General features: G+C 38.8%; 1 protein-coding gene across 3 annotated transcripts in view; it reads left to right on the top strand.

The window, feature by feature from the left end:
- Positions 1-20,212, top strand: part of ARHGEF28 (Rho guanine nucleotide exchange factor 28) — a 265,920-nt gene that overhangs the window by 83,411 nt on the left and 162,297 nt on the right. For all 3 annotated transcript variants that reach the window (XM_045566117.1, XM_045566119.1, XM_045566118.1), the window contains one exon: positions 19,201-19,348. In XM_045566117.1, the coding sequence (XP_045422073.1) occupies positions 19,201-19,348 (148 nt within the window). The remainder of the gene's footprint in view (positions 1-19,200; positions 19,349-20,212) is intronic.

The following is a 20,212-nucleotide window of genomic DNA, read 5'->3' on the forward strand; positions in this document are numbered from 1 at the left end:
TTGCTGTGAGCTAGGCTGATGTCACGGCACTCACTCTAGCCCGGGCAACAAAGTGAGACTCTGTCTCAAAAAAAAAAAAAAAAAAAAAAGAAGTTAAAAAACAAATATGAGTCTGTGTCTGTCCTCTTAGGAATGAGATCAGGACTGACTATAATTTAAGGATTTCTTCAGTAGATATCTTTAAAAACTCAAATCCTCGTGAGTTTTAGAGGCATTCTTTTGCTTGGCTATTAAAGAATATTCAGAGAGAAAGGGTCTTGTGTAATATCTAGTGATCATTTGGTTTTAAGGAAATAACTGGGATAGTATAGCACATTCATCAGAATATTTGATGGGTTCCTGTGTTGCAATATATTTCAAGAGGAGACCCGTAGTTGCCATGCAGCCAGCAAACTAGTCTTTGAATTGTTTTTGAAGATATAGGGTGGTTATGGAATGAGAATTGTCTCACCCATCTTTCTGATGGGTAAATTATAAAGTCATATGCCTCTGCAAAGCTTTCCATTAAGTCTAGGTGTGCTAGACTTCTGGGTGATTTCAAGAGACCAAGGTAGATAGTGTAATTTAATCTACAGTGTCAGAAATACCCTTTATTATTAGGCATGGCATTTAAAATTATGCAGGTTTCCTTTATTATGTAAATAGTTCTTTACTGATGAGGTTGTTTTCTCCCAGTTCCTCTGAAGTAAGGGACATGTGGCACTCTTTGGGGTAACATTGTTGAGATTAAGAGGGAAGGGTGTGTTTGTGTGTGTGTGTAGCCTCCCCCATTATCAACCTCCTCCACCCGGATGTCAAAATTTGGTGAACAATTTGTTAGTATTGATGAACCTACATTGGCACATCATACTCACCCAGAGTCCATAGTTTACATTAGGGTTCACTGTTGGTGTTATACATTCTGTGGGTTTGGACAAATGTATAAAGACATGTATGTATCATTATAGAATCATACAACGTATTTTCACTGACCTAAAAATACTCTGTGCTCCACCTGTTCATCCTTTCCCCACCGACTAACTCCAGGTAGTCACTAACCTTTTTACTGTCTCAATTGTGCCTTTTCCAGAATGTCAGTTGGAATCATGTAGTATGCAGCCTTTTCAGATTGGCGTATTTCACTTAGTAAAATGCATTAAAGGTTCCTCCATGTCTTTTCATGACTTGATAGTTCATTTTTTTTAAAAACACTGAATAATATTTCATTGTCTGGATGTGCCAGAGTTTATCCATTTGCCTACTGAAAGACATCTTGGTTGCTTCCAAGTTTTGACAATTCTGGATAGAGCTGCTATAAGCATTCTTGTGCAGGTTTTTGTGTGGACGTAAGTTTTCAGTTCCTTTGGGTAAATACTGAGGGTTATTCTATTTTTAATTCTCTGTATGGTACTCATCATTATCTGATATTTTCTTGTTTACTGTATCCTTCCAACAGAACACTCTAAACCATAATAACAGTGATTTGCTCAGTTCACTGCTTCATCCCTTGTTCCTAGAACAGTGTTTGGAATATATGATGATAAGGGCTTCATAAATCGTTGATAAATGAATATATGAAACTATATCTTTGGATTAAGAAAAAGTGGTATAAGAAAGATCATAGTAGAAACACACAAACAGTAGGAAGTGATTCTTCTGGTTTACAAAAATGTTCTTCTCTTTTAATTAATTAATTAATTAACTTTCTCAGTCCTTTTTGTGCATAAGATGCTGTTTAGGTCCCATAGGACCTAGAATCTGTTGAATATTTGAGGGAAATTTGGGAGGACATGATTACTTTACACTCTGAATTATTCCTAAAAGACATTGAGGTAGTTTAAAAATGAAAAATAAGAAGACTTACTAACACAGGGGAGTCTTACTCTATGCCAGGCATAGGCATTCATGATCTCATTTGACCCTCACTAAAATCTAAAGGACTGTCTAATGTTAACCCCTTTTTACAGACAAGAAAAGGAAATTAAGGCACAGAGAAATTAAGCCACTTGTTTAAAGCTAAACAGCAATAAGTGGTAAAGGCAGGCTTGGGATTCAGGCCATCTGACTCCAGATCCAGGTCTTGTGCACTTAAACCACCATTCTCTCCTGCCTTTATTATGTGATAGGGTAAAAATAAGGATGAAAGGAGGATAAATTGGCCAAATGAAGGCCCACAGTGTAGACAAAGGGAAAAGATGGCGCACTGGGCAGGACAGCTAAGTACTGTGAGACACGTGGAGGTGAGATGACCTGCACTTCAGAGGGCCATGAGGACAACCTGCCTGGAAGAGCCGGGCCTTACAGAGTAGGTGGAGTTGGCACGGTCAGAAGGGTCAGGGCAGGGTGTTCTCTGCTTCTGAGAGGTGTAAAACCTGGGATTTCACTTCAGGGTCTTTGGGAAGACAGAGGAGCAGGACATACTTCTAGGCAAATGCGTTGCCAGAGTTTGTGCATAAAAGTGGAAAGAAGATGATCGTGTGTCCTTGGAAAGGGGACACAGAGGTATTAAGTCGTGACTTAGCTTAGAGAACAAGTGATATTTCTCAGTGTATTCATGGGCTATTGCTTGTACCACTTTTGATCCCAGAAAAAAATCAGGGGCACAGCTGAAGTAGATTAAGATCCTGGGCAATGAGGGAGGGCTCTGTTGATCTCCTAGACAGGTATGTAGCATCCGGATGCAGAGGAATGAAGAACTGATGTCACTTTGCCAAATTAGAATGAACTATCTTCAGGATAAAAATGCTCTCCCCTTTTTAAAGTTATTGTTTCTGTAGTTTAGAGGGTAGACTATTTTGAAGTAAAGAGGGCTTTCATTTAAAAATTTTGGTGTTTTTAATGGGCGTGTAGTGCTTACTACACCTTTTTATGTTATTTCTCTGAATCCTGTTGCTGGCTTGGAGGATTTGAGGAGGGTCACTGTCACTTTGGTCAACAATTTGAGCCTTTTGAACACAATATCCTCTTCTGTAAAGTGAGGTTACCAAAACTGTGCCACAAGCTCGCTGTGCAGTTTTGAGAAAAATGGAGAAAAGTACCTGGCTCTCATCAGATATTCAGTGTGTGTTTGTTCAGTGAACAAAGCATACTAAATAAGGGTGATGATGCTGATTTTAGTAACATCTGAGCAGCTAGTTAATTTATTTATTAATTTATTAAGTACTCATTAAGTATCAATATATTTTATTCCATTTAGTACTCCCAAGAATTCTCTAAGATAGGTAGGCACTGTTTTTATCCCCATCTTACAGTTTAGGCAACTGAGGCTATGGGATTGGAGTCCAGGTCTAACTTAATTCTAGGGGCTGCACACTCAGCCTCTGCCTTCCTTCTCGTAGAGCGTCCAGAGGTACATGGATATCCATACAAGCATCTTTAGTGTACGTGTTGACTTACACCCAAGGTTTTCTAACTTTGAGTTATTTTTGGTACTCTTTAAAGATTCCATAGCAGTAGGGTACTAAGAAAGAGACTGTTCTCCAAGAAAGGTCAATCTCAATAGCACCCTTTCTGGTGTAACTGCCCCTGTCCCCTAGACTGATCTTTGTAAATTGCCAATCCGATGGTGTCTCCGCCCTGCTCAAAACTCCTCCAGGGGCTCCTCCTTGTCCTCCACGCCCCCCATGAGCTGGATTCTGCCTTCCTGCCCTGTCCTGCTCCCCACCTCAGGACTCACAGCCTGGTGCTAATACACTGTCTGCCATTCTCCAAATTCTCTCAGAAGTCTCCATGCCACTGTGGTCAGTTACAAGCAGAGCCCGATAAAGACATGGTCTCCTGGGAAATTGGTGAATTTGCCTCTTCTCAGCAGAGAGAATGTCACATTAAGAGCCTCCATGATATGGCAGAAAATGCCTTGAAAGAATGCCCAATCATTTCTTACCTGGGTTTATGCTCCTGGATTTCAACCTTGCCCTATCACAGTCTATTCTCAACCAAACAGCCAGGCTGATCCTTTTAAAGCAAAATCCAGGTCTTGTCACCTTTCTACCTAAAAGTATGCAGTGGCTTCCCACTGTGGAGCTACCACCCAATTTCTGACCTTGCCTCCCACCTCTCTTCTCTTGTGCTCCAGCCATCAGGTTTCCTTGCTGTTTCTCAAACACCCAGATACATGCTGCCGCAGGGCCTTTGCACTTGCTGGTCCCTCTGCCTGAAATGCTCTTTCATATCCCCTGGCTCACTCTCTTACTTTATTCAGGGCTCTGTTTCATCATGTCATTGGAGACATTTTCCTGTTGTATTACCTAAAACATCTCTCTCCTTATCCTACCATATTTTTTGGCTCTTATGAATCCCTCACATTTCAGGCATTTAATTGTTTATTGCTTGTGTCTCTCCACTAGATCAATAGTTTCATGAGGGCAGGTAGTTTGTTTTGATCAGAGCACCTGGGGGTTAGGGGGAGTGAGAGAGAGGGAGAGAGAGCAAAGTGCGAGCACACTACATAAGTGGCAAGAAAGGACAAGGCCAGAAAAATGAGCTCCTGCATTCTAAAGCTGTGGCTGATCCTGCCTGCAGTGGGCCGGAGAATGAGAAAGGAACCTCCAAGTGTGCTCTCCCACCTACCCTGCAGTATTGTATGTGACATGGAAAGATGGGCTTTCCAGAATGGGGATATGTGGTTAGTTGGATGGGAGTAGATTGAAAAAGCACCCCCTCCGTTTATGATGCATCACAAAAAGACACATTCCAAGATGCATCTTCTGCCCTTAGCCTTCTTTTGGATCAAGTGAAATGTCCTTTGTCAGTGCCAAAATTTAGATCCTTTTCCTGCCCCCTTTTCCTCCTCCTCGTTTTTACAAAAATATTTTTAGATGCAGTTCCTGGTGAGGTGAATATTTCTGTCTCTCCCCTGCTCATTTTCATTTATCTATTTGTTTTTCATCTTTCTTGTCATCTTTCAGTTTCAGTTAAGTTCCATGTTGCTCAGCTTTTCTAGCCCTTTCTCCCCTTCCATTGCCCTCACTCCTCAGCCTACAGCGGGATTTGTTTATTTTGCTTTCCTTCCCCACCAAGCCCGCATCTTTGTGTCTGTCTGTCTTTTCCTCCCACATGCTCTTTTGCTTTTCTGGAGCTGAGTCTCACCTGCCAGATGCTCTGCTGTCTCTCTGCTTCTCTAGTCTGTTTCAGGGTTTCATGTTTTCCATTCTGTAACTGGGCTGGCTTTTTGCCTACTTTTGCTTTGATTTGAGAAAGAGAAGAGTAAGAAGAATGACAGGACCTGAAAGTTCTCTATAGTTTAACAAAGGTGACAGGGGCCCAGAGGGGAAGAGACAAGACCCTGGAGGGCTGGGGATGTTGTAGGGGTGAGTTTTGGGGAACTTTAGGGAGAGTTGATTGGTTCTGATCCTGCCTTGCTTCAGTGAAGGCTCTTCCCAGTGCCTGGGCAGGAAGAGGGTTAATTTGGGAGTCAGAGGCTGTAGCTCTTCCTGACTAGTAGCTTGTGGCAGTGGCAAGTGTATTGGACCAAAGGTGACCACGGGGCTCTGGCCCCAGGTCTGTTGTGTGATGGAACCAGATCAAGTGAGCTATTGCTGTTGGTCATCAGTTTCATCTGTAAAGGAAGGGGTTCGATCCAGATGAGCTCTAAGGCTTTTTTCAGCTCTGTATTTTGTAAATTTCTGAGTCTATGCTTCTCTTAGTGAGGGTTCCCTGATTCCTTTATCTTGTAATAGGCATTACTTGGCAGGATCTTCAGTGCTCCTGTTTGAGAATGGCTGTGTCTATGTGTCTGTGTGTATGTAAGTATGTGTATGTATGTGTGTGTGTGCATGCTGAGGGCAGAGGGTGGCAGGAGAGTTCTGGCAGATGCTGGTCAGATGAGAGGAGCAAAGGGCACTGCCCTGCTCTTTTATGCCCTTGTACGAGGAGGAGGGACATCCTGTGGAACACAGGTCTGGAAATAAGAATTGGTGGTTATGCCACTGTTCTTTGCTCAGGTGTGATCAATTCTTGGAGACGTAGAGATCTTTGTTTTCCTGATAGTCTTGGTTTTAGTGTGGCATGTTCAGTGCTGTCAGCTGACCCTCACTGACCTGCAGACAAAACTTGCTTTGACATAAATCTGTAGACGTAGAGTGTTAAATAATAGCCCTGTGAGGTTACTGTCTGCGTGGGTTCACCCTGAGTATGAAGTTAATTCTGTTTACTGTGTTGCAATTGTAAAGCTTGTTTATGATGTGAACTATAAAAAGGCCTCAGAGGAGTTTTTTTAGACCATTAGTAACTTCGGTCACTAATGGAACTTTGTTGTCTGCCCGTAGGACAGCGGAGGGTGTCTTACAGTCAGAGGGGCCTTAGAGGTCCCAAGCAGGTGATTTGGAGCATTTTTTGTTTCTTGGTAGGAGAAGTCTTTTTTTCCAAACAAGTATTATGGGGGACTTTAATATTTAAACTCATTTATAAATGTATTCTTTACATATATTGCATTTGTCTATTCAGTGGAATAGACACTGGAATAGCCTGGCAGTTCAGGGTCTTCTCTAGTGTCTTAAAATTTAGTAAATAATACATTTAAGCGAATGACAATCTTTTTAGATTTCAAACTGATTGGAAACATATTTCCAAAATGAAATTTATTTATTTTTTTAGGAGACAGGCTCTTGCTCTGTCGCCTGGGCTAGAGTGTATTGGCGCAATCATATCTCACTGCAACCTCATACTTCTAGGCTCAGACAATCCTCCTGGCTCAGCCTCCCTAGTAACTGGGACTACAAGCATGCACCACCATGCCTGCCTAATTTTTTGTTTGTTTGTTTGTAGAGATGGGGTCTTACAATGTTGCCCAGGCTGGTCTTGAACTCCTGGCTCAAGCAATCCTCCCACCTTGGCCTCCCAAAGTGCTTGGCTTATAGGTGTGAGCCACCACACGCAGCCCAAAATGAAATTTAAATGGAATGTTTGTGAACTCCAACGCCCTTTCATTGTAACTTGGGCTTGCCTGATCTCAGTTTGAAAACCACTAATACAGAGAATAAAAATAAACTAAGCATCAACCCAAGGAACTAGAAAAATAAGCCATAGCAAAAGTATAAGGGAGAGATGAACTTAAAAAAAAAACCCATATCTAGACTCACTCATTTTTAAAATATTAAAGTAGTTAATCTAGAATTACATACCAGGTATTATAGATTCTAGACTTCCAAGACTAGACAGGTCTTTAAGTTATTTAGCCCCCTTCTCTCTTTCAGAACAAATAAAACAGAAAAACAAACAAACAGAACACACCATAGTGCTTATTCCTCCTAAGCTGGTATCCCTGTCATCTTTGGACATCTCTGATCTTTAGAAGGCTCTCACTGTGGAGCTGACCTCTGTGCCCTGTCCTTCCCTGTATTGTTTTGTGCTCTTCCCTTGGGAGCCTGCAGAACATGTCTAATCCTTTGTCTGCATGATAGACCCTCAGATATTTGCAGTGGTTAGTATTTACCCATGAGTTTTCTCTTCTTTGACAAAACAGTCCTAGTTCCTTCAATTGTTCCTTATGTGATAACACAGCTTTTGTGTCCCATTGGCATCCTTGTTCTTTTCCTCTGAAGGCCTTGTCAGCTTTGTCTGTATTTATGATAAAGGATTCCATGGCTCAGGTGTGTCTTTCAGGTATAGAGCAGAGCTGGACCTTACTCATTCTTAATGGAGTTCCTAGGTTTTCATCAATACAGGGTTGGGTGGGTTGCTGTCTCCAGGATGCTAGTCGATTATTGACTAGAATCCTAGCTTGAGTCCAGCTGTTAAACTGCATGTTGCTTCATTCTTTATTTATGTAATTGATTATTTTGGGACTGAGTGCAGGGCCTTTATTCCTCAAGGAATATCAGGATAATGCAAGAGTGGAGTTTTTAATTTAAGTTTTCTTATACCCAACCCAGTACATTTCCCACTAATATCAGGTATTGGTTTTCAATTTGTAGGAGTTCTATGTTTTCATGGAATTTGTGAGTACGCTAGGGATTTGAAAAAGCAACACAATAAGTGTTTTGTTTGGTTTTTTGTTCTTGAGACAGGGTGTTGCTATATCACCCAGGCTAGTCTTGAACTCCTGGCCTCAAGCAATCCTCTCAGCTCAGCCACTCAGCTATACTGCACTTGGCTAAAGCCTGCTTCTGGTCTTGTGAGGAATGTGGAGTCATTTACTGACCCCTGTCATAAATTGTTTTTTACTCAATTATCTGTGTTACAGAAATGGAGGCCATTTCAATTTTATTGGGGTGAATCATTTCATCAAATGTGAAAGTCATTGAGATGTTTTGATTTGTGTGTGTTAGTTTTTGAATTGTTATTAACAGGTTTAATGTGCAGTTTGAATAATGAGTGTCTTTTATAAATATTAATATATACATTATTATTTCTTTTGATAAATGATTTTAATTGTGTAATTCAGATCTTGTATATCCTTATCATTTTTTTGTCTGCTTATTCTACTAGCTATTGAGACAGGCATGTTAAAGTATCCTACTATAATTGTGGGTTATCTATTTGTTCTATTGGATTTGTTAACTTTTCCTTTACATCTTTTGAAGTATGTGACTGGGTGCATAGAGATTTAATATTATGATATTATTAATATCTGTTCAACTGACTCTTTATGATGAAAAGTTCCTCCTTCTCTAGTAATATGTCTTGCTTTAAAATCTACGTTGTCTGATATTCTCTTGGCTATGCTAGTTTTGGGGGGGGTTTTTGATTAGTATTGTATGGTATGTCTTCTTACATTTAAGCTCTCTGTGTTATTTTTAAAGTGTGTCTCTTCCAAATAGCATATGGGTATTCTTATTTTTAGATTAAAAAAATTTGTACTGACAGTCTTGGCATTCTATTTGGAACAGTTAGTCCATTCACATTTAATATAATTGGTGATATAGTTGGATTTATATTAATATCTATCATATAACTACTTTCTATTTGGCACACATGTTTTATGTTCTTTATATCTTCTGTCTTCTTTTTGATTAATCAACTATTATTGTTTCCTTTTCCCCTCTATAACTTGTTAGTTATGTATTCTTTTACTGTTTTTTAGTGACTACTCTCAAGTTAAAACATGTATATTTAACATATTATACATATAATAAAGTTATTACTTTCAACACTTTCCCAATATGGTATATAGTATACTTTGATCATTATTGTTGTCATACATTGTAATTCTGCAAATATTTCAAACTTCATGAGATTATAATTTTTGAGAAAACATTTTATTATATATTTTACAAGGTATTATTTTATAAAATTATTGTTTTATATATTTGATATTAATTATATTTACTCACATATTTACCCATTTGACTGTTCCTCATTCCCTCCTCCACTTCCATGTTTCCATTTGAGATCATCTTATTTCTGCTTAAATTGTTTCCTTCAGTAGTAATATTCTTTTAGTGCTGGTCTGCTGGCACTGAATTCCCTATTTGTCTTAAACATTTTAATTTAAGCTTCATTTTTAAAGAATATTTTGTTAGGTATGGAATTTTCTTCCATCCCTTTAAAAATGTCATTCCTCTGCCTTCGTGCTTACACCACTTCTCTGAGCTGTTCTCCTCTCTGGAATTTTATTGTATTTTATCCTCATTGTTTCCATGGTTCTCTGGTACCTTTAAGAATGACTTTTTGGGCCAGGTGCAGTGGCTCACACCTATAGTCCCATACTTTGGGGGACAGTGGTAGGAGGATTGCTTGAGGCCAGGAATTTGAGACCAGCTTGAGCAAGATAGTGAGACCCCATGTCTACAAAAAATTAAGAAAAAAGAATTAGTCGGATGTGGCACCTGTGGTCCCACTGGAAAGGCTGAAGTGGGAGGATCGCTTGAGCCTAGGAGTTCAAGGCTGCAGTGAACCATGATTGAGCCACTGCCCTCCAGCCTGGGTGACAGAGCAACACTCTGTCTCTCCTTTTTACTCCTAGTTGGTATCAACAGGACTGTTGGCCTGCTGTGGTCTATTTCATCCTGGCTAGAGATGAAAGCCTACCCCAAAGGCCATTTCTGAAGAAATGTCTTATAAGTCTTTTAAGTCATTTAGTTAACCTCCCTTAAAAAAAAATGACATTCTGATATTTACCCCCTGGATTTAACCAATTTGTATTCATATGAATTTTCTTGGGATGATAAGTTTCAATAATCTTCATATTTTAAATAATACAAAAGTCAGACACTTTCATACATCCTCTTAATCAGTGGTTCTTACCTTTTTTGAAAAACTGCTCCTTGTGTGCCCTTCTAAGAATCTCTGATTAAAAGACAGTATCCCCAGTAAATGCCTAAAGCTGTTGCATATAGCTTCTGGGGGGTTAAGGAACGTTTCCCCATTCCCCCTCCCCATGGATTTCAGGATAAGAACTGCATTCAGTACATAAAATAAATGAGTTTGGTTTATGTGTACCCTTGGATTTCAGCAGAACCCCTATATTAAGTACATAAAATAAATGTGGAGTTAAATGGAAAGGTACAGTTAAATGGAAAGGTACACTTAGTATTTGGGCGCTTGCTGTTTGTACGCTAACATAGTGGGGAGGAAAGTGTGCTTGGCCCAGCACAGGAAGATCTAGATTTGACTTCTGGCTTTGCTGCTTGCTAGATCTGATATTTTCAGTGTTCTCTTTTATAAATGGGGATCATAAATAATACCTCCCAAGAATTATTGTGGGAATAACTTGAGAAAATACCCAAGAAAGCACTTTATAAATTGTGAAGTGCTATACACAAAGAAGATAATATATGTATATAGAGAGAGATATGTATACATCTATATCTGTATATATGTGCACACATATGTAAGAAATAATTTTTTGCATTTCCACATTTTCTTTTAAAGAAATACTTTAGTTAAATACAATAATTTAAAATAAAATAAACTTTATGCACATAGCTCTTTTTTTGGCACTACATGCAGATGTTGTAGTTGAGAAATTGTAAAGAGGACAATCTAACTTGGATGTTGGGGCAGAAATAAGTTGAGAAACCCAATATCATCCATCTGGCTCTGGGATCCTGAGCTAGTTAGTATTAGTACTAACTATTAATAGTACCTGTACTTGTATTTACTTACCTATAAAATGGAATAATAATATATCTATTTAACTCTTCAAAGATCTTACAAAGTTCAATACACTGTGTTCTACATAGAATTTTTTTATTATTGTAAAGAGGACAAGTTTCAAATATTGAAAATAAGATATCAAATTTGAGAATTCATTTAGAGCACTATATTTATAGCAGCATAATGGTTTTCATGGCATGTATTAAACTTGCATTAGGATATTTAACATGTTAACTAATATTTACTTTTATTATACTTTTATCCCTAAATCACCCCTTATAAAGGCTGTGTATAATACTAGAATACCTTGGAAAACAGTTGAACATGTCTTAATGTTATATAAAAAGGTGACCATTACTGTTAAAAAGTTAATAACTTTAAGTTCTCATTTTTGCCTGTTACTATAAAAGCTGAAGTTCATAAACTTATTTGAATCTTTGTATACCTTTAAGACTATGATGAAAGCCATAAACTTTTTCTCAGAAAATGAACATATACATACACACACAAAAACAGTTTTGCTAATAATTTTAAGAAGTCCTCAGACTGAAATTCACTTATAGACATGGCCCCAAATTAAGAAACCCCACTATAAAAAGATGTACCACTTGATTCCCATTGTCATAATTTGAAAATAAGGTATTTGTTTGTTGCCCACTCATGCCAGATATTTTAGAAACCAGATAAAGTTATTATCCAGAAAATAACATTGTTATTAACAAAGTATAATTACATACAGAATTATCTATAGTGGGTGAGAGGGAGGAAGGAGGAGAGAACATTAGTATAAAAATACCCAGTAATTAGACTCATACAGCCACTCAGTTACTATGGCTATTAGCGATCTAAATCAATGAAAAATCTTTAGAACATGCAAATTAGTGTTGACAACCATTTCCACTTCAACCATCTGGATTGGGGTAGGAGAGTTGGATGAGATAGTTTAAGGCGGTAAAAACATTTAATACCTTTTTGGCTCTTTGGGAAGACAGGCATAGATGTCACTGCATTTAAGCAGGAGGCTTGGTCTTTGGGAATTATTGATGAGTTTCACAAGTAGAATTTCTCTAGATAGAGGGATGCTTGAGGGTAAAAAATATTGGTTTAATTTACCTGATTTTTTTGTGTATGTTTATATTGAAGTATATTTAGTGTAATTATAGTTAGTTCAGCTTTTCTGTTCTACATTTGTTATTCCTGTTTTCCATGTTACTTGCAGAAGTTTTACAGGAGTATTGGTGAGTTTTCTTAATTTGGGGAGGAGTAGGTAAGAGGTGATACAGCTTCATTATTCAGAGGGGAGAGGGAGGGAATAATTCTGACAGATTCCAACTGGCTCACTTGGGAAAGTGAAAATTTTGATCTGCCAGAGGCAAAGGTTATAGGTGAATGCAGATGTAAAATAGAAGAAGGAAGAATAGAATTCTTAAATTGAAGTTTGATTTGGCCACTAACATTGTTTGCACCATTCAGTAATAGGCTTTTATAAAAGTGAGCAATAAATTTCAATGGCAATGGAAAAAATATGAATTACATCAGTGAGGAGCTGTTTATTATCTGTTGACACAGGAAATAATTCCAAAGATAGTTTTGGCAAGGATGAGATGAAAATGCTGCTCTTAACTAGCACATGTGGCAATAAAAGTTGATAGAACATTTTTGGAAAGCAGTTTGTCAATTTGTGACAATTTGTTCACCTTCATGTACTCATTCCTGGAATTTTATTCTAAAATAGTAACAGCATAAAAATTGTACGTGAAAATGTTTATTATTGTATTGTTTATAATGTTAAAAAGTTAGAAGCACACTTAATGTATAAGAATGGAATATTATTTAAGTAATTAGGGAATTATGGAATGCACTTGATGGAATGCAATTAAAAAGAGTGCCAAAGATTGTAACAATGTGGAAAAATACCACTGTGTATATTGATGCCATGAGTATACCTTTGTGTAATGATTACCCATGCATATGAACAAAGCCTGGAAGGGAATAGGAAAAATAAAAAAGGTTGATAGTTTAGGGTGGTGTCAGTGTTGATGAAATCTAGATATCTTTAATTGCTATTTGTTTAATAATGAAAACTTTTTTTTTTTTTTCCAAATCTTTTTTTTTTTTTTTTTTTTTTATTTTTTTATTTTTTTATATATATATATTTTTTTATTTCAGCTCATCATGGGGGTACATAAGTTTAGGTTATATACATTTTCCATGTCCCACCCATCCCCCCGAGTCAGAGTCCCAAGCGCGTCCGTTCTCATTCTCCCGACAGTGCACCTGGCACTCATCATGTAGTCATACCTCCATCCCCTCCCCCCCCCACCTCCCCGGGTCTGCACCTTCAAGCACGACCATTCCCCAGAGGGTGTGCAACGCACTCATCATGTAGGCATACACCCATCCCCTCCCCCCACCCCCCATCCCAGTCTGATATCCAATTGGTATCCTTCCCTGATGTACATTTAGGTGATGATCAGGGAAACCAGTTTTCTGGTGAGTACATGTGATGCTTGTTTTTCCATTCTTTGGATACTTCACTTAGTATAATGGGTTCCAGCTCTCTCCAGGAGAACCAAAGAGATGTCGTATCATTGTTATTTCTTATAGCTGAGTAGTACTCCATGGTATACATATACCACAGTTTACTAATCCATTCGTGGATTGATGGGCACTTGGGTTGTTTCCACATCCTTGCGATTGTAAATTGTGCTGCTATAAACATTCGGGTACAGGTGTTTTTGTTAAAGAATGACTTTTGTTCTTCTGGGTATATGCCCAATAATGGGATTGCTGGATCAAATGGTAGGTCTACTTGAATCTGTTTAAGGTATCTCCATATTGCTTTCCATAGGGGTTGCACTAGTTTGCATTCCCACCAGCAGTGTATGAGTGTTCCTGTCTCTCCGCATCCACGCCAACATGTGTTGTTTTGGGATTTTTTGATAAAGGCCATTCTCACCGGAGTTAAGTGGTATCTCATTGTGGTTTTGATTTGCATTTCCCTGATGATTAGGGATGTTGAGCATTTTTTGATATGTTTTTTGGCCATTCTTATGTCTTCTTTTGAAAAATTTCTATTCATGTCCTTTGCCCATTTTTTGATAGGATTGTTTGATTTTTTCCTGCTGATTTTCCTGAGTTCTAAATAGATTCTTGTTATCAGTCTTTTATCTGATGTGTAGTATGCGAAAATTTTTTCCCATTCTGTAGGCTGTCTGTTTATTTTCATGACTATTTCTTTGGCTGTGCAGAAGCTTTTTAATTTAATCAGGTCCCAGTCGTTTATTTTTGTTGTTGCTGCGATTGCCTTAGGGGTTTTCTTCATAAATTCTTTGCCTAGACCAATGTCTGTAAGAGTCTTTCCTACATTTTCTTCTAGAATTCTAATTGTTTCCCATTTAAGGTTTAAATCTGTTATCCACCGTGATTTAATTTTTGTGAGAGGTGAAATCTGTGGGTCCTGTTTCAGTCTTCTACATGTGGCTATCCAGTTTTCCCAGCACCATTTATTGAATAGGGACTCTTGTCCCCAGAGTATGTTTTTGTCTATTTTGTCAAAGATTAGATAGTTATATGAGGATGATTTTATATTTGGGTTTTCTGTTCTGTTCCACTGGTCTGTGTCCCTGCCCTTGTGCCAATACCAAGCAGTTTTAAGAACCACAGCTTTGTAGTATAGTTTGAAGTCTGGCAAATCAATACCTCCCATTTTGTTTTTATTGCTTAAGATTGCTTTTGCTATACGGGGTCTTCTCTGATTCCATACAAAGTGTATAATTATTTTTTCTAAATCTGTGAAAAATGATGTTGGTATTTTAATAGGAATTGCATTGAATCTATAGATTACTTTGGGTAGTATAGACATTTTAACGATGTTAATTCTTCCAATCCATGAGCATGGTATGGATTTCCACTTATTTACGTGTTCTGCAATTTCCTTCCTTAGCGTTTCATAGTTCTCTTTATAGAGGTCCTTTACCTCTTTAGTTAAATATATTCCTAGATATTTTATTTTCTTTGTTGCTATTTTGAAAGGTATTGAGTCCTTAATTTGGTTCTCCGATTGAATGGTATTGGCATATATGAATGCCTCTGATTTGCGTGTATTGACTTTGTAACCTGAGACATTACTGAATTCGTTAATTAATTCCAGGAGTCTCTTGGTTGAGTCCTTGGGGTTTTCCAGATACAACATCATGTCATCAGCAAAGAGTGAGAGTTTGATCTCTTCTGTCCCTATTTGGACACCTTTGATTCTGCTCTCTTGTCTGATAGCTCTCGCAAGGACTTCCAATACTATGTTGAAAAGTAATGGGGACAGTGGGCAGCCTTGTCTGGTTCCAGTTCTGAGTGGGAATGCTTTCAGTTTTTCCCCATTCAGTATGATGTTGGCTGTGGGTTTGTCATATATGGCTTGTATTATTTTTAGGTAGGTCCCATTTATGCCTATGTTGTTAAGTGTTTTTATCATAAAAGGGTGTTGAATTTTGTCAAATGCTTTTTCTGCATCTATTGAGAGGATCATATGGTCTTTATTTTTGCTTCTATTTACGTGGTTAATTACATTTATAGATTTTCGTATGTTAAACCACCCCTGCATCTCTGGGATGAAGCCTACTTGGTCATGATGAATTATTTTTTTAATCAGCACTTGGATACGATTTGCTAGGATTTTATTGAGGATTTTTGCGTCTACGTTCATGAGAGAAATTGGTCTGTAGTTTTCTTTTTTTGTTGCATCCTTTCCTGGTTTTGGTATTAATGTAATATTGGCGTGGTAGAATGTGTTGGGGAGAATTCCATCCTTCTCAATATTGAAGAATAGTTTATGTAGGATGGGCACCAGTTCATCTTTGTATGTATGGTAAAATTCAGGTGTGAACCCATCTGGACCAGGGCTTTTCTTTTTGGGAAGGTTTTTTATTGCTGTTTCAATTTCAGTTGTTGATATTGGTCTATTCAGGAATTCTATTTCTTCCTGATTGAGCTTGGGAAGGCTGTGTGATTCTAAAAATTTGTCCATTTCCTCCTCATTCTCCAATTTGTGTGCATAAAGATTTTTGTAATATTCATAGATAATGTCACGTATCTCTGTGGCTTCGGTTGCAGTCTCCTAATTTTGTGCTCTTATGGATGTTTATGTTAGATATTGAATTAATGGGAAATTTATTTGGTAGGAGGCATGTTTTTGTCCCTAATGGATCGCTGTTGTTCTAAAACCATTTTTGAGTAGCCATTGTTTTCCTGCTGATCTGAAATACCATCTTTGTTACATAATTTCCATGGGTACATGTGTCTGTCTCAGACTCTGCCCTTTTGTGGTCTGTCTCTATGCTACTATCACATGCTTAAATGACCCTGGCTTTATTGTATGTTTTGTTTTGTGGTGTGGCAAGCTCTGGCCCTTCCCCCACAGCTCAAATGTTATTCTCCCTCAACACTTTTGTTTCTGAGGCTGTGTATTTACTCCTCCACGTGAACTTTAGAATGAGCTTGTTGAGTTTCATTTGAAAAAATTCAATTTGGGTTTTGATTGGAGTGTATTAAACTTATAGATTAATTTGGAGAGATAATTTTGCCTAGCTTGACTCTTTTGGTTTCCAGAAGTTACAATGAAATATTTGAGTGTTTTTTATTTAGCATATACTGAGCTGGTAGAATGGTGATAACACATCTCTATTACTTCTGTGTAGAAGCAGAGTGATTCTGATATTTATACCAACACATTTATTTAGGAAAGTTTATAGTTTTCGATTGCGCAAAGCAAAGAATACAATTGAATCCACCTGGGGAAGTGAACGAGCATGCTAGAATTCTGTAAATTGGAATTTATCTTTGCCATATATGAAATTAGTGGCCTTTTAAGAAGAGTAGCAGATTTTCAGTGGCCTCAGTGGCTAGAAAGACCCTAATGTTACCCCAGAAAATTGCCACCTATGGCTGATTATTTATGCTGTATTTGTTCCTCCACAAATTCTTTCCGAAGCTCATTCTTCCTGCTGATCTCCTGAGTAGCTTTATCTACATATCTCCTTTGAACTTTATCATTTCTGAAGGAAAGTGTTCTTGTTTATTCATCTTCATTTTTCTTTCCCAGTCTTCCTCTCCGTATCACCCCCTTCCCTTCTTCTCCCACATCTTTAACCTTGGCTTTCTGGTGTCTTTGTAATTACCAAATAAGAGATTCCATTTATTGCTGAATACTATTCTTAGCATTAAGATTTCTGGGTACCCTCTTTAATGGGTGGCACGTCTTCCTTCTAACATGATTGTTGTTTATCTTCTCTTACCGGTGTAAGGCAGGGCCTGGTTTGAAAGGGAGGCATAATGAATCGTAAGACTGTACTGTTTGGGGCTGTACTGCTTTGGAAAGGGTTGTCATTAAACTCTTTCATAAGTTGTAGTCCTTGTTCACCCAGCCAAGTAAAATAAAACGGTAATATGATCGTCGTTTTAAATAGATGCAGATTAGATATGCTTGTGATCTCTGAAAATCTTTGCTCTGTTTACATAATTCGTTTTCTATTAAAAAAAAAATCACGAACAGGTGAGGTCAGATTCTGTCTGCGGATAGTTAACAGTCCCTTTAGCAACCAGGAACACGACTAAAGCAAGCTGTTCTTCCTTTTTTAGGAAATGGAATTTCGTCTAAGTTTCCTCTCTCAGTCATGTTAGACATTTGTTATTGTTTTTTGCTTTTCATATCTCCTTCCTGAACTTTTTTTTGAAGCTATTGTATGGCAGATTTTTCTTGGCATGTTACTTTCTATTGATTACGTTTGTGTGTGTGTGCGCATGCGTGAGGGAGGGCTCACATGCGGGGAAAGGACAGTTCGAAATTGCAAACTGGTGATTTTTCAGAACTCCACAATTTGTATTTATACCAATTCATGATTTCAGATAACTTTATATGTGTGTGATGGGTTGCAAACTACTAGGAAAACATAGCTTTTTTTTATTTAAAAAAATTGTAGATTAAATAACTATGTATCTACTGGAAAAAGGAGCCCTGCATTGATTTTGTTTTTGATCCTGGTTGGACAAACTCTAGGATCCTACAGGATGATGTTCCTCAAATGCAAACAGATGTTAAGGAGACCGTGTAGATTTCTCTCTGTTCGCTTTTCTCCCCCGTCGCAGGGTGAGGATATGGCAGAGAGCGGGTTTGTTTTGGTTGAGCAAGCACGCAAACGCCCAGGTGCTTCTCTCCACGCTGGGCCGAGCTCTGGAGGCCCTCCAAAGTGGGCGACCCTTTCCACCTCCTGCTTTCCATTTCCCTGCCACTCCCACAGGCTGGGCGGAACGCACCCTGTCCCTGGAGGCCCTGCGTTGGATTGCCTTTTTGTGTGTTGAGTGGGGAGTATCCCGAATCCCTCGAAGCCTCCAGGGTCCTGAGGCAACCTGGACCTGGCAGGCTGGGCCTTGGCTGCAGCTGCTCCCTGGGGTGTAACACTGCTGAGGCAGCCCCTCCACAAAGCCTCTGAGTAATAATATACTCCGGAGCCCTAGCCTGCTGCCCCACTTTCTTTGACATGTGTCCTCAGAGTGTGCCTTGGGACCAGGGCACTTCACAGGGCTTTGTGCCAGAAAGTAGCTCTTAACAGAAAGTGTGAGGCCAGGCCAGATGAGAAAGAAGACTTGGAAACCTCTCAGAGAAGACAAATTGCAAATAGAAGTGGCCCGGAAAGTGTGGGAAGGAGTAGTTTTATTTATTTGGCAATGGTTGTGAATATTTAAGTTTCTTACAACCTACTATGATCTAGTACTGGGTAAGGGCAGAGCTAAGAATAATTATCTTGAACCTTTGTACTAATAGTGGCATTTCAGGTACAGGATAGAAACTAAGGCAAGCAATGATGTTCGGCTGGTAGGATTCAAACAAAGTAAAAGACTGAAGTATCACACTCACACATCTAGTAAATTAAAACAAAATTCTTCCCTATGGCCTAAACTTTTTCAACTTGAAAAACAGAACAAACCAGCTTTTGACACTCATACCTAAATATACCAGGAAGCATCTTCCCTCATGTCAAAAGTGTTGTTGTTGGATTCATGATGTTTGAGCTCAGCCACATGAAATGAATATAGCAAATGACACTGTTTTGGGCCTGGGCCCTTTTTATTGGAGTTTCTTAAAACCAGGACAAGGAAGTGTGACAATGCCCCGACTCATTCATTTTTCAGGGACAGATGACGGTCTATGCGAAGTTTGACAAAAATGTTTATCTTCCTGAAGATGCTGAGTTTTACTTTATTTACGATGGATCTCATCAGCGACACGTCATGATTGCAGAGCGCGTCAAGGATAACGTTCTCCAGTCCAGTGTTCCAGGTGAGGTGCCCTCTTTATCGTGCAGTTGGGAAATCCATCTGCAAGCATCTTCCCTCCCCAAGTATAGGCCAGGAAGAGAACCAGGAGTAAAAAGAAAACAGCGCCTCAAGGTCAGGGGTGTGTATATGCCCATGCCCGTGTGTCTCTGAGCGTGTATATGTTAGGAAGAACACTCACCCCGTGTTATCTCTCATTTGAGCTTCTTCCAGCTGTGTCTGCAGCTTCATCAGGAGCTGGGACTTAGACCAGTAGCCTCCCCTGGCTGCCTGCACCCAGCTCCTAATGTTGGGTGTGCTTTGGATGCAGTCAAATGGGGGAAACACTGGATATTAAGTATCACCTCCTGTAATCTCAGGCCCATTGCCAGGGCTGGCTCAGGCAGAACTGACATCGACAGAGTTTGTCTTCATTTTCCCTTCCTCGTTCCCCTGCGGGCAGCCGGGCAGCCCCGGGTCAGCCTTTCCTCTGCTTGCTGCCTTTGGTTGCTGCGGCTCTTTCCTTGGTACTCTGTCTAGAATCTTCCTTGTGGGATCTCAGGCTCCAGAACTTTCTTTCCCCAGCTCCAAAATATTTATAATTTGAAACCTGCAATTCTCCCTGTTGTCTTCTTTAAATACCATGATGATGGGTGACAAATCAGTGTGTCCTGTTAATGTGTTGTTATCTGGTAGTAGCCTTTCTCAGATTATTGGGGTGTAGGTTGTGCATTTATAAGAGACATCAAGCTTTAATGTAAAAGTGGAATTAAAATGTCATTATCTGCAGGACAGGGAGGATATTTTTTATTGTTGATTGGTTGGTTTTTCTTAACTGGGATCTGTCAGGCCCTCTTAATTTGTATCATATAGGGAACCTTCAATTTTT

Source organism: Lemur catta, chromosome 12, assembly GCF_020740605.2.
Source record: "Lemur catta isolate mLemCat1 chromosome 12, mLemCat1.pri, whole genome shotgun sequence".
Classification (NCBI taxonomy): domain Eukaryota; kingdom Metazoa; phylum Chordata; class Mammalia; order Primates; family Lemuridae; genus Lemur; species Lemur catta.